Source organism: Vulpes lagopus, chromosome 1 (genome assembly GCF_018345385.1).
Source record: "Vulpes lagopus strain Blue_001 chromosome 1, ASM1834538v1, whole genome shotgun sequence".
NCBI lineage: Eukaryota > Metazoa > Chordata > Mammalia > Carnivora > Canidae > Vulpes > Vulpes lagopus.
The window spans coordinates 72,714,010-72,726,358 of record NC_054824.1 but is presented as its reverse complement, the minus strand read 5'-3'; the positions used below and the strand labels follow the sequence as shown (position 1 = coordinate 72,726,358).

The 12,349-nt window shown below is 50.7% G+C and overlaps 1 protein-coding gene across 1 annotated transcript; it reads right to left on the bottom strand.

Annotated features, from left to right (window-relative positions):
* Positions 1 to 3,709: 3,709 nt before the first annotated feature.
* On the bottom strand, positions 3,710 to 11,832 carry GNL1 (G protein nucleolar 1 (putative)). The gene is made up of 12 exons (XM_041760040.1): positions 11,354 to 11,832; positions 10,784 to 10,949; positions 10,298 to 10,434; positions 9,996 to 10,147; positions 9,806 to 9,877; positions 8,538 to 8,745; positions 8,273 to 8,368; positions 7,660 to 7,854; positions 4,968 to 5,146; positions 4,728 to 4,890; positions 4,346 to 4,486; positions 3,710 to 4,059 (listed from the first exon to the last, which is right to left on the bottom strand). The coding sequence occupies exons 1-12, from the start codon at positions 11,424 to 11,426 to the stop codon at positions 3,818 to 3,820; spliced, it is 1,824 nt and encodes a 607-aa protein (XP_041615974.1). The 5' UTR covers positions 11,427 to 11,832; the 3' UTR covers positions 3,710 to 3,817.
* Positions 11,833 to 12,349: the final 517 nt, after the last annotated feature.

Below are 12,349 nucleotides of genomic sequence, written 5' to 3'. Positions count from 1 at the left end.
GGCATTCGCTTAACTGACTGAACAGTGCCCTCTTCTCTTCTCATGCTACACATTTTCTGAGGGCTATCTTCATTACTCTCCTTCCCTGGTGTCGATGCCACCCAAGGCTGTCTGCAGTCATGACCCCCTTTCCTCCAAGCTCCACTCAAATAAACCCTGTCGCAGAAAATGGCACCATCACTCACCCAGTTGCCAAGTCAGAAACAGGGTATGCAATCTTGACTTGTCCTTCTCCCTCCTCCACACAGCAAAACAATTCCCCAGACATTAACCTTACCTCCTAAGTACCCCATAAAACTGTTTCTCTTCTTTCCATCAGCCACTACTTAATTCTAGTTTCCATTCTCTTCCCCTGGCATCACTTCAAAAGCCTTGGATCTCTCTCCCCTTTCCAAACCAGTTTCCACACTGCAGTGATCTAAGGCACAAATCTCTCCTTGTTCTTAGGCCTCAAATTCTTCACCATTCCTCTGGATAAAGCCTACATCTTTAGCACAGCTCACAAGGTCCAGCAAGAGCTGGCCCAAGCCTCCCTCTCCTGCTTTACCTTTCTTCACCTGTCCCTTGCACTGTAAGCCCGAGTCCTGCTGAATATGTTGGTCTTCCCAGTTTGTCATGTGCTTCTTCCTAGACCTTATGGAATGCTCTTGCCCTCTTAATGCCTGGCTAACCCCTGCTCAGTCTTCAGGCCTCAGCTTGGACCTCCATTCCTCTAGATTCTTTTGACTCATCAAAACTGGCTTACCTGCTCCTGTTGAGTATTTTCAAACCAATTATTTACAATAGACTACTGATTTTTTTTTTTTTGCAAAAACAACTTCGTTATGAAGTTCAATGGATACATGTAATTAATTTACATAGAATTATTGTAGAATTTACTGCATAATTATTGTATCATCAGTATCTAGCTCTTTTACTCGAGGGTTCAGCCTATGCCTTATTCAATTTCTTTGTTTTAGAAAACTCAGCATGCCTTGGCACATATTGCTTTCAATTAACTTCTGTTGATTCAGTGATCATAAGAAATTAAAAAATAGAGGCCCAGATAATTGAACTACCCTAGAGTACACACAGCTATCTTATTCCAGAAGTAAGATCAGAACTCAGTCTGATGGGGTACCTAGGTGGCTCAGCCAGTTAAGTGTCTACCTTCAGCTCAGGTCATGATGCCAGGATCCTGGGATCGAGCCCCAGATTAGGCTCCCTGCTCAGTGAAGAGTCTGCCTCTCCCTCTTCCTCTGCCCCTACCACCCCCACCCCACTTGTGCTCTTTCTCTCTGTCTCAAATAAATAAAATTTTAAACACATATACACAAAAGCTCAGCCTGAAAAAGGGATGCTTGGAAGGAAGTTCAATGTCTAAATAGAGTGCCAGCACTGACTTCTCTGCACCAAGAGACCGGCCAGAGGGGCACCTAGCCTGGCTTAGTAGAATATGTGGCTCTTGATCTCAGGGTCATGAGTTCAAGCCCCACGTTGGATGTAAAGATTGTGTAAATAAACTTTAAAAGAGAGAGAGAGAGACTGGCCAGATGCAACAGGAACTGCCAGAGCCGCAGACCTCTATGGTCAAGTATCCCCATAGTAGATGTGACCCAGGCCAAGGGGCATGAGGACAGGGGTCTTGGATATTTCAGCATGGGAGATTGGACCCCTGGTTTCCTTTGTCCCTTTTAGTCAGTTTCAACACCCAGCCCCAGGCACTAGTTAGTATTGGGGTATTATTTGTTCTTCTCTGAAATCTGTTTCTTGCTAAGATACTTCTTTTCCCTGTTTCTCTTTCCTACAGTGAGTGAGTCACTTACAGGGGCCTGAGAAGAATCACTTAACAGTGTAGCCCACCGGGGCTGTTAGAGTTACTTCCTTCTAGGTATTCAGCATAAACATCTCCCCTCTTCAGCTTCCCTTCCAGGTCTCCTTTTCAGCCCCACAGACTCCCAATAGCCCTGGTGAAACTCATGGGACAGCCAAAGATAAAGCGCAGAGAGGCAGCACTGCAGAGGAGGCAGGGAGGGACAGGTACAATTCTGATCACCTCCCGTCCCTCCACTGTCTGAGAACACTCCAATGTTCCTACTCCAGCAGCATATAAATCCTCTGCTTCTCTAAATATCATGAACCCTCAGAGGAAGCTGAGCCTGAGCCCCTTTCTTCCATCAGAAGAGTCAGCCTTGAGGCTAAAGAGCCCAAGATGGGAGACAGGTGGGTTTTTCTTTAACTGGGACTTTTTTCTTTTACCACACATTTTGAGCAACCTTCAAGCACATTCACATGCTAACAGTATTTCATCTTTGTACTGCAATGGAAATTCCAGCACTCAGGTGCTCACTGGAACCAATAAAGAGTGAGTTTGGGGGACTGTGATCAGGCTTCAAAAGCCAAACATGTCAGCCTCTCCTAAATATACTTTGTTTCCTTCACTCCTGGATTGACCAGGTTTCTACTGGAATTTGGAAAACTTCCCAATGACCCAGATCCTGCAGGGGAGGTTTTAGAGTGAAGAGAAGCAATCTGGTACTCCCATCTTCTCCTTAACCCTGCACCTAAAGGCATAGGTTTCTCAACCTGTTGGACCAATACTTTTTTGCTACCATTTAACTCAGACAACACTGTGGCAGCCAACAAAACAAATCCCATTCTCCCTTTTCTCCAATAATTAAGTCTAGGAGTCCAGCTGCTTGCTTAACAAAGAAGTACATAAAGTCTTAAGATGCTCTCAACAAGAGCTGACTGCTGCTGAAATGCACAGAACTCCATAAGATCGTTCTGGCTACCTGCTGAGTTCTAGCTCAGATCCTGCACTGATCATCTTTGCTCTATTCCCAAACCAAGCTAAATGGGATTCAAAATGCTGGCTCTGTATCTTCCCCTATGAATCACATAGACCTTTAGTGCATGTGGGTCTTTCAATAATAAAGCCTAACCAGTGTTACTTAAGGGGTTGGTCTGCTCAAATAATAAATGTGGACCCTAGCTCTTTGCAGTATTTAAGACGCGACTTGTACACATTTAATTATCATTTTCAGAAACATTTTCTTACCTAAAAACTCCTATCAATAGGAAGTCCTAGAATTGTAGTGCATGAGCTCCAAAGATTTGGAGAACATCACACACCCTTCTTAATCCAAAAACTTGGATGCCTGAGAATGGGGTGTTAATCATGGCCAGGCTGCACATTTAGGTCAGGCACTGTCCACACATTTTTATATGCTCAGTGTTTAAAAGCAGAAATCCAGATAGTCAGCCCTCAGTAAGTATTTGTTGAATTTGAATAAATCCTATAAAACGCTCATGCAGAGACAATAGCTCATCACACCTCTTACCACTTCTACTCCAAAAAGCTCCAAAGAGCTAGTAGACTCAGATCTAGCAGCAGGGGGCAACATGAGGCTGCTGCTCAAATCTGAGAGAGAAGGAATGGCACCAGCTGCATGAGGGCTGGATTTCGACCAGGCCTCAAAGCCTGAAGTGACCTCCCCTCCCCATGTTCCATGATGATAATGGGATTCATAAGGTGCAGAGTGGGAGAATTAGCAGAAAGTGGACTCTGGGGCCTTAGCACCCAGTGAATTAACCCCTAAGAGAACTCTTCCTTCCCAAAGAGAATGCACAAGGCAAGAAGGGAAAAGAGGAGAAAAGCTTCCCAGAGCTGTTGGCCTAAAGCAGCCGCTCTCACCTGTTCTCACCTCAGTCCATCCGGGGAAGGGGCTACAAAGCAGACAATCTTTATTCACAATTGGGGCGGCAGAGGGGAGGTACCCCCAGGTCAGTCCAAAAGCAGAGATACTGGGTGGAGCAGGTGGCACAGGGTAGGGACTCAGCACTCGTCCTCACCCAGTAGGGCATAAGGATTTCGGGCAGCCAGGCTGGCTCCTGCAGCTGAAGTTGGGGTGTCCTCATCCCCTTCCCCCTCCTCATCTGCATCCCGGTCCTCCTCTCCCTCCTCCTCACAGGAGCTGCTCAGCTCTTCTTCTTCTTCCTCCTCCTCGTCACCTGCTGGCCCCACCCTGCCCTGCAAAACCACCAGCTCTGTGGTCTCTGGATGGGACTCCCAAGTGCCTGGGGAACAAAACAAGAAAAGAATGGAGAAAAGTTTTAAGCAGTAACTAAAGCCAAAGAAAGATGAGAAGAGGCAAAGACTAACACTAACATCGGTTTTGCAGCTGCTGGCATTCATTCATTCATTCCAACTCCTATGTGCTAAGCACTGAACACAAGCTCTGCATATGTTAACTCTACTCTCTGGCTGGCAGGTACAGGATCCAGGTCTGACCCTCATTCTGTGTGGCCGCAGAGCCCACACCCTTTTGCCTATATTATAGCATAAGAACTCTGGCTCTCTGACCTTTCTGTTCACTGTAGCCCGGGGGATGAAAACACAGGCTGAGGCGGCCATCCAGTGCCAGTCGTAGGAGGCTATTGGCTGCTCTGTACACATCGTTCCGGGCTGCCTTAGCTGTCTTATAACCACGCTTCTCTGCCCAGGCTGGAGAGAGAAAAGAATAGCAGGGAGAGAAACCGTTAAAGCCTTGTCATCACCACTCTGTTCCCATAACAAAGTCTTTCCAGTTTTCTCCAGAACATCCCAGGCCACTGATCTTGCTGGCCCCACGACAGAAATCCAGGCACGAGTAGCCAGGTACTTCATCAATGGCAGAACCTCTGGAGAGGAGAGGAGATAGGGCAGGGTAAAAGGGAAGGGGAGAAGCCAGGCACACGGAGCCCACCTTCACAGATGTCCCAGGCACACCAGGGGTGTTCTGCTGAGGGATCCTTGGCCTCTGGGTGGCGCAGGTGGAGCAGGACCTGCACAGGGATTCGAGAGGCCAGGTAGCCCACAGCGGTGTACGGCTCCTGGATTTGGGCAATGGGGTAGATCCCTGCCAGAACCTGAGGGGAAACAAGAATGCTCAGTCTGTTCCTGGCCTCCTGCCTTCTTTCCCTCCCTGCCCCCTCTGCCCTCATACCTGTAACTGCCTGGGCAGAAGGGATGGGAATATGAGTCCAGGGCAATCACAGAGCTTCACAGAGGGGGTGAGAAAGTAGGTCTGAAAGTATCGGGTGTGGCCGGGGGTTCTGGAGACACTCACAACCTTCCTACCCACCAGCCCGTTGATCAGTGAGGACTTGCCCACATTAGGGAAACCTAAGGAAGGCAAAAAACTTAATAGTGGACAGATCCCTACTCTGTGAGGCAGGATGCAGTGCTATAGCTATTGATAAAAAGGGAAGTAAGGCACAGATGTTACGGAAGTAGTATAACCTTGCAAGTTTCAAATCAGACTCTGGGCTGCCATGATTGAATCCTGGCCTCTTCACTTATCAACTCTATAACCTCAAGGCAATTTACTTCACTTTCTGAGCCTCTGTTTCCTCATTTCACAAGTGCACATACCTTCAAGCTCAGAGTGGTCCATATTAAATGAAAAACAAATAGGATTGCGTGGTTCAGTGCCTGCAGTATATTAAATGCCCAATATGTAGACATGCAGCTCACAATCATTGCAACTTCTCCAGGGAGAAGACTGGAAATCCTTGGGGCTTATTGACATTCTCTTCATGACACCTCCGTCACTCTGGGGGACCTTAGTATCCGCACAGGTGGCCTGTTAAGCACTTGGGCCTCCCAGTGCCAGCATCCGTCTTCCGAAGGTTATTTCCTCAACTACCCACTGCCTTGGTCATACTCTGGATCTTGTCACTTCACACCTCCAAAATCTCAACCACAAGCATCACTCTCTGCTGTGACATCCCAGCTCACTTTTTCTGTTCTTCGATTATGATTGCTCTTTGACCCTGCCTCTCGTTAGGACAACTACTCCATACTGGACTCATGTCCTCACTTCCTTTCTATACCAACCAAGACACCATGACCCGGCTCTACAGCCACCCCCTTTCACAGACCTTGAACTCCCAAGTCCTGTCCTTCTCCTCAATCTTACCCCCCGCCCATGGCTCCCATCTCCCAATGCTCTGACACTCTGGCTTGTCCCACAATCACCAAGTTTGTTCCTACATTGAGATCTCATTTACCGATCCCTTGGCCTGGAAGGCCCTTTTCCCGTATCTCCAAATGGCAACTTCTTCTCAACATTCCAGGCTCTTCTCACAGGGGGCTTCCCATGAGAACCCTCCTCTCTGGGTCACTCTCTACTCCCTTTCATTGCCCCTAAATAATATGATTTAAAATTCAAGAATTAGTTTACTTCCAAGGCAATAAACTCTTGAGAATAGGGACTTTTCTGCCACTTTCATGGCAGCATAACCTGCCCTTGTAAACAGCACCTGGCACATAACAAATATTTGCCAATATCTAAACTCAGGACTGCCTGTGCCACAGAAAATGTTCTCCTATGGGACACTTGAGTGGCTCAGCGGTTGTCTGCCTTCCACCCCAGGGCATGATCCTGGAGTCCCATCGGGACTCGGGCTCCCTGCATGGAGCCTGCTTCTCCCTCTGTCTGCCTCTCTGTCTCTTATGAATAAATAAATAAAATCTTTAAAAGAAAATGCTCTCCTAATTAAAAAAAAAAAAAAAAAAAAGGGGATCCCTGGGTGGTGCAGCGGTTTAGCGCCTGCCTTTGGCCCAGGGCGCGATCCTGAAGATCCGGGATCGAATCCCACGTCGGGCTCCCGGTGCATGGAGCCTGCTTCTCCCTCTGCCTATGTCTCTGCCTACCTCTCTGTGTGTGTGTGACTATCATAAATAAATAAAAAATTAAAAAAAAAAATGCTCTCCCTATATCACTTTGAACACAGAAAGGTTACTACAGAGGCCTGAAAGAGTGGATGCCCCATCTCCACCCATCCCACACCTCCCACCTCCCACCTTGGCAAGAGAGAACCAGGAAGAAAGGACTGGAAAGGGCGCCATTTGTCAGCAGTCAGGTAGGTTGTTTCCAGGACAAAAATAAGACTGAAAGGTAAGTCAGGAATGTTTCCCAGGAGCCCAACTAACTACTCTATTCCTTAATTTGGTTCCCTTATCACTTCAGATAACACAACTTTGCCCACTTCACTTCTTCTTCTTTTTTTTTTTTTGCCCACTTCACTTCTTAACTCTCCCACGCACAAAGGAAAGGGGCCCTGGGCCCTAATTATACATTCCTTTCTTCACGAAGAGCAGAGACAAGGCTCTTTTAATTCAGGGTAGATTCTTCTTGACAACAAACTTATAAAGATAAGACTCAGGAAGATATTGATGGTAACTAAGCTCCTGCTAGGACTTAACGATTCCTCTATTACAGATTGATTACCATCAAAGAAACAGTTAAGATTTATGTCATTTAGAATGATGCCTGGCAAAAAAAAAAAAAAAAAAAAAAAAAGAATGATGCCTGGTGCCTGATACCTGGTAAGCACCATGTAAATTTCAATTTTAACAATCGTGATTATTACTAATAACACTATTTGATAAGCATTATTAGGCCCTCCCTGTGCTATTGTCTTCATTCCTTACGTCCTTTCTTCTAATTAGGTATCAGCATCCTCATTCTAAAAATCAAAATAACTAAGACTCAGGGTGGGTAAATAACTAGGAAAAGGTGGAAATTAAGTCAAGGGTGCCAGGAACCTTCCACTATTGCCAACACTCTCCTTTTCCAAATAGTGAAACTATGTACCTCAGAGACTGCCATGCATGGGCCACCGCATCCTTACCCACACAGCCGATGGTCACCACCCCGTCTTTGTAGTGCTCCTGGGTCGGGCCGGTTGGCTCCATTGCTGAGTCAGTCTGCTGCTCCACCAGCACTGCAGGCCCATCCTCTTCCTCCTCCTCCTCCCCAGAGCCATTTCCCCAGGTGGCCCCAGCCACATCTCGAGCAATCTTCTCCCGCCAGCTGCTTAAGTCCACTGTTCAAGGAAGGAGAAGATGATGAAGATTCTCTCCCCAGGGCCATCACAGATGATTGCACAGACTATGCACTGCACAGCTAATGCAACTGGCACCCTCTGGAGTTGGAGAGTGCCAGCCTACAGGACAGATTCTCCCCGGCCTTCACTTGACCCCACCTAGAAATCACGTGAACTTTTGAGTTTCGGAAAAATACTAGGAAGACTGAAGGCAACAGACCACGGGGGCTCCTGCCTACTTGCTACCTTTGATTCCACCAAGTTAATCTGCTCCCTCTTCTATACCTCCTCCTGGTCGCTCGCCTACAATCATAATAGAAGGGACTGACTTCAGGGAAGGTAAGCAAAAGGACTCCAGGCCTTGGGAGTCATGTCCTCCCCCATATCCTCCCACCGCTCCCCTCCAAGAGGTATATACCTTTCCCTGCAGTGATGGCTTCACAGGCTCTCAGCAACTGCTCTGGCCCCAGGGCCCGAGTCCATCCTCTCCCCCGCCTCCGACTCTTCTTCAACACTGAGAGTATAGAGTACAAAAGTGTTAGCATGTGGGCTTATACACCCCATCTCACCCACCACCCTTAGGCCTGAGATCAGGGACTCCTTTGTCAACAAGCCTCTCTGTTCTCCCTGTTGTCCCTTGTCACCCCACCCTTCCCATGCTGCCTTCCTCATTGCCTACTCACCGCTACTAGGGTCCTGTGGGGTGCGGGGGTCCCGAGGGAAAGAGGTAAAAAGGACTATGTGGAGTTGAGGATAGTGTTGATGAAAATAATGCTTCCAGGCAACCACGAGAGCTGGTGGGGCTAGATCCACCTTGTTCAGGACCAAGACCAAGGCCAACCCAAGTTCTCCAGTCACGTACTCATAAAGTGCTGGCGGGAAATTCACAACCTGAGGCAGGATTAGTGAGAGGAGGGAGCAATGAGAGGTCAACCCAGAGTTCTCTGCTTCCAGCTCCCCACTCACCAGGGACGACTCAGAGACAAGACTCTGATGGTAGCAGATTTGGGGGCAAAACAGTAAATCAGCAAAACTGAACTAGGAAGATAAAGTAGCAGTAAGCAATACCTGTGCATTTGTCTCTGGGGGACTTCTTACAGGTCCTGATTAGGGATGAAAATGAGCCCAAAACAAGACAAGCAAATAGTTGCACCTAGCAAACTAGCATGAAGGTTGGGGTCAGGCATGGGGTGGGAGCTGGCATAAAACTTAATACCTGTTTTTGTATGCACATAACTATCTATGCATATACACATGCATGTATGGGCGTGCACATGTCTGCATGTTTGTGATGCTTATGTGTGGCTGTGTGAGTGCACACAAGCAAACACATGTTCGTGAGTACGCGCAAGAGTGCGTGTGTATACATGCTGTTAAGAACTTACAACCTAAATGTCCCCACAAGCTCTGTGCAGTGGCAGTATTATAGCCGATGAGGTTTATCTGAAGCATGATTATCGCTAACTAAATGTCCCCACAGACCTCTCTGTCTCCCAATGGAGGACAGCAGTGAAGTTGTATAGCCAAATTAACACAAAGGTTGTCCAGTAGCTGATCCCAGAGCCTTAACCACTGTCCTAGCATTCCAAGTAGGGTTGCGCTCTACAGCGACTATTGTGGTGGGGCAGGGAAGAGCCCCCAGCTGCCTTCACAGAATCCCGTGGCACTCCACATTGGAACTTCCTATCGGTCTAGCTGTGGTGGAATGAAAATGGGATATACAGATTTTTATCAAAGGAAGTAAAGAAAAAAGTCAGTTAACCAGAGCAGGAGTGACAAGCTGTGACACTGATGAATAAAGGACTGAGTTCCTGATCACAGACGTCAGTATGAGGTAGGTATGACTAAAAAGGAAAAACACCTTTCCATTTCTCAACTTCTGCCTCTGGCCTTTACCCCAGAAGAATCTTCCTCCTTCATACCCCTTGTCATCCTCATCCCCAGTACTCACCGGATGTCGGATATCAGTGATAAGCAAGACAATGTCAGACATCTCCAACACGCGCCACAACTGCCTCCACGTCTGAAAAGACAAGTTCAGTGGAAGAGTACCGAAGACCCAAATCCGTCTCCTGCCTGATCCCAGAACAACTTGACCAAGGGGTTGCTATGCCCCACTCCTGGCCCCACTCCATTCTCACCTCCAGATTATGTTCAAAGTAGCTGAGTTTCTCAGAGGAGTAAGCCCCATGAATCTTCCCAAGATACTCCTGGAAGCTCCGTTCCTCCTGGCTCATTAGCTGCTCTTTGGACATCTCATAGCTCCAAGGAGGACGACGGGGAAAGTCCAGGACTGGAAGGTTAGGAAAAAGCCCGAGTAAGTCTGAGAATGGTTTCAGGGCTCAGCAGTGGCGGCACCCAGATCTCTCATTGGTCACAGCTCATCCCAGCTCCTTCCCGGAGCACACTGCCTCTCCCAAATATCCAGGTGTTGAGCTCTTACCTGAGCCAAGCTGATAGACCTCTCGGATATCCAGTTCCAGCAGCTCAGCACTGACAGGCTGTAGCACTTGCTCTCGGGCTGCTCTCTTCCTCCTTTCCACCTCCTCCCGGCTGTCTCGCTCGAAATGCAGCCGGTATCTAATGGGACAGGGACCGCAGCATCTCTTGCAATCCCGTGCCCATAAAGCCCCCTCCGGGCAGACATCTTCGCAGAGCTTTCTCTCCAGAGTTGTTCAAGTCACCTTTCTGTCGGGCCCTCCCTCGAGTCTCTGTCCCAAGCCTCGCCCTTCTGAGGGCCAAGAACTCTCTGCAGCCCCTCCGGAAGGGAGGCCTGTGGCCCGTCCCGTGGGCCCAGCTGCCTCGGAGCCGCGGCATCCCAGACCCACTCGCCCACTGGTAGCAGCCACCTTCTCCCCAACACGCTTGTCTCCAGGCGGGCGGGGAACACCCGGCCGGCGCCGGCGCTCCCGCCCCCGCCCGCTCTCACCGGTTCGCATCGTAGCCCCGAGGGCCCAGCCCCTGGGAAGGCTGTTGGTTGAGCCTGCGGATATGGTGGGTCATGGACTCTCCGTCCGAGGTGTCGGTCTGCTCTTCCCGCCGCTCCCGGCTCCCGCTGCGGCTGTTGGAGCTGGATCGCAGCCCATCTTGGAGCCCTGCGGGGAGGAGGCAGTGACGCCGATACCGGCCGGCTCCAAGGAGCTCGAGACCCCGTCCCCGGTCCAGCTGGCTTCCCCACCACCACCCCATTCCTTTCGAGGCCATCCTCCCACCATCCTTCCCAAGACCCCAAAGGATGCGCGTGGGGGAGTCATTCCTTCTGCAGGGTTCTGCGGGAACGACGCCCTGTCCGAGCGGGAGGGATTCCCCGCCCCCATTCTCCGTCCTCCTTCGTTCCTTCCGGGGAGGCCGGGCTGAGAGAAGCCCCTCGACCGGGCCCCGCGGGCGTGGGCGCGCGGCCACCGCCGGGCCCGCCCGCCCCGCACGGGCCAGGGGGCACACCCCTCCTTCCCGAGGCGGGGAGTCGGGCTCCGCCCCCTCCCCTCGCGCCCGCACTGACCTCGCTTCCGCTCCCGCTTGTCCTGCAACTGCTTCTTCTTCTGCTTCACGCTGAAGGGCTTCTTTCTCGGCATGGTCTGGACCAGTCCCCTGGCCCACCCTCCACCGAGATCCTGCCGCCTCAACGGACTCCCCCCCACCCCCCCGGGCAACCCCCGCCGCAGGGGCCTGGGACCCAGGAGGGGGCGGGGCCAGGCGGTGACGTCACGGGCGGGCCGGCCGAGTTCGCCTGCGGCCTGGGTGGAAGGCGAAGGCAACACCGCCGCTTCCTTCTGGGAGCGAGGCGAAAGGACGCAGCGGGCCGGACTCTCCGCACCTGAGACTCACTGGCATCAAGAGGGCGCAGCGGCGGCGAGCAAGGAGGCGCGCGTGGGAGGATCGAGCGGACTTCGTCACGGACGCTACCAAGTCGCTCTCGGAGGAGGGGGGGCGTGTGTCATCACCTTGCGCGCTGAGGGAACCTATCACTCACCTGGAGGGGGCGGGGGCGCGGAGGGCCGGTCTACCGTCTGGGACAGAGAGGGGCGTGGGTGCGCCGAAGCTAATTTACCCCGCCACCAGGTTGGACCTTAGTGGAAAGACTGGACTGCGCCTCCGGGGAATGAAGTCGACTTGCTGGTCTACACTGAGGGCAGTGCCAGACGTCTTGAGGGGCGGGTAGCGGTCTGAAGAGTTCTGGGCGCCACCTTGCTGGGGCCCAGATTCCTTGTGGGAGCGATGATGAGCAGCTTTACAGATCATAAAGGCATGCGCGGGCGAGGAAGGCAACCCAGGTGGGACAAGGACTTTGGGAGAGAGGTCAGAGGGTGCGAAGTCGTGCCTGCCGCTGCTACCATGGTAACCGGGACCGGATGTGGCGATCTTAAGGTGCGACAGCGTTCTCAGGCTTTCTGGCCCGAGAGCCGGTCGACTCTATGGCATACTATGAGGAGCCGGTTGTGGGTTTTTTTTTTTTTTTCAGCGAGCGGAGAAGAGAGGAATTTTTTTTTAAGCATTT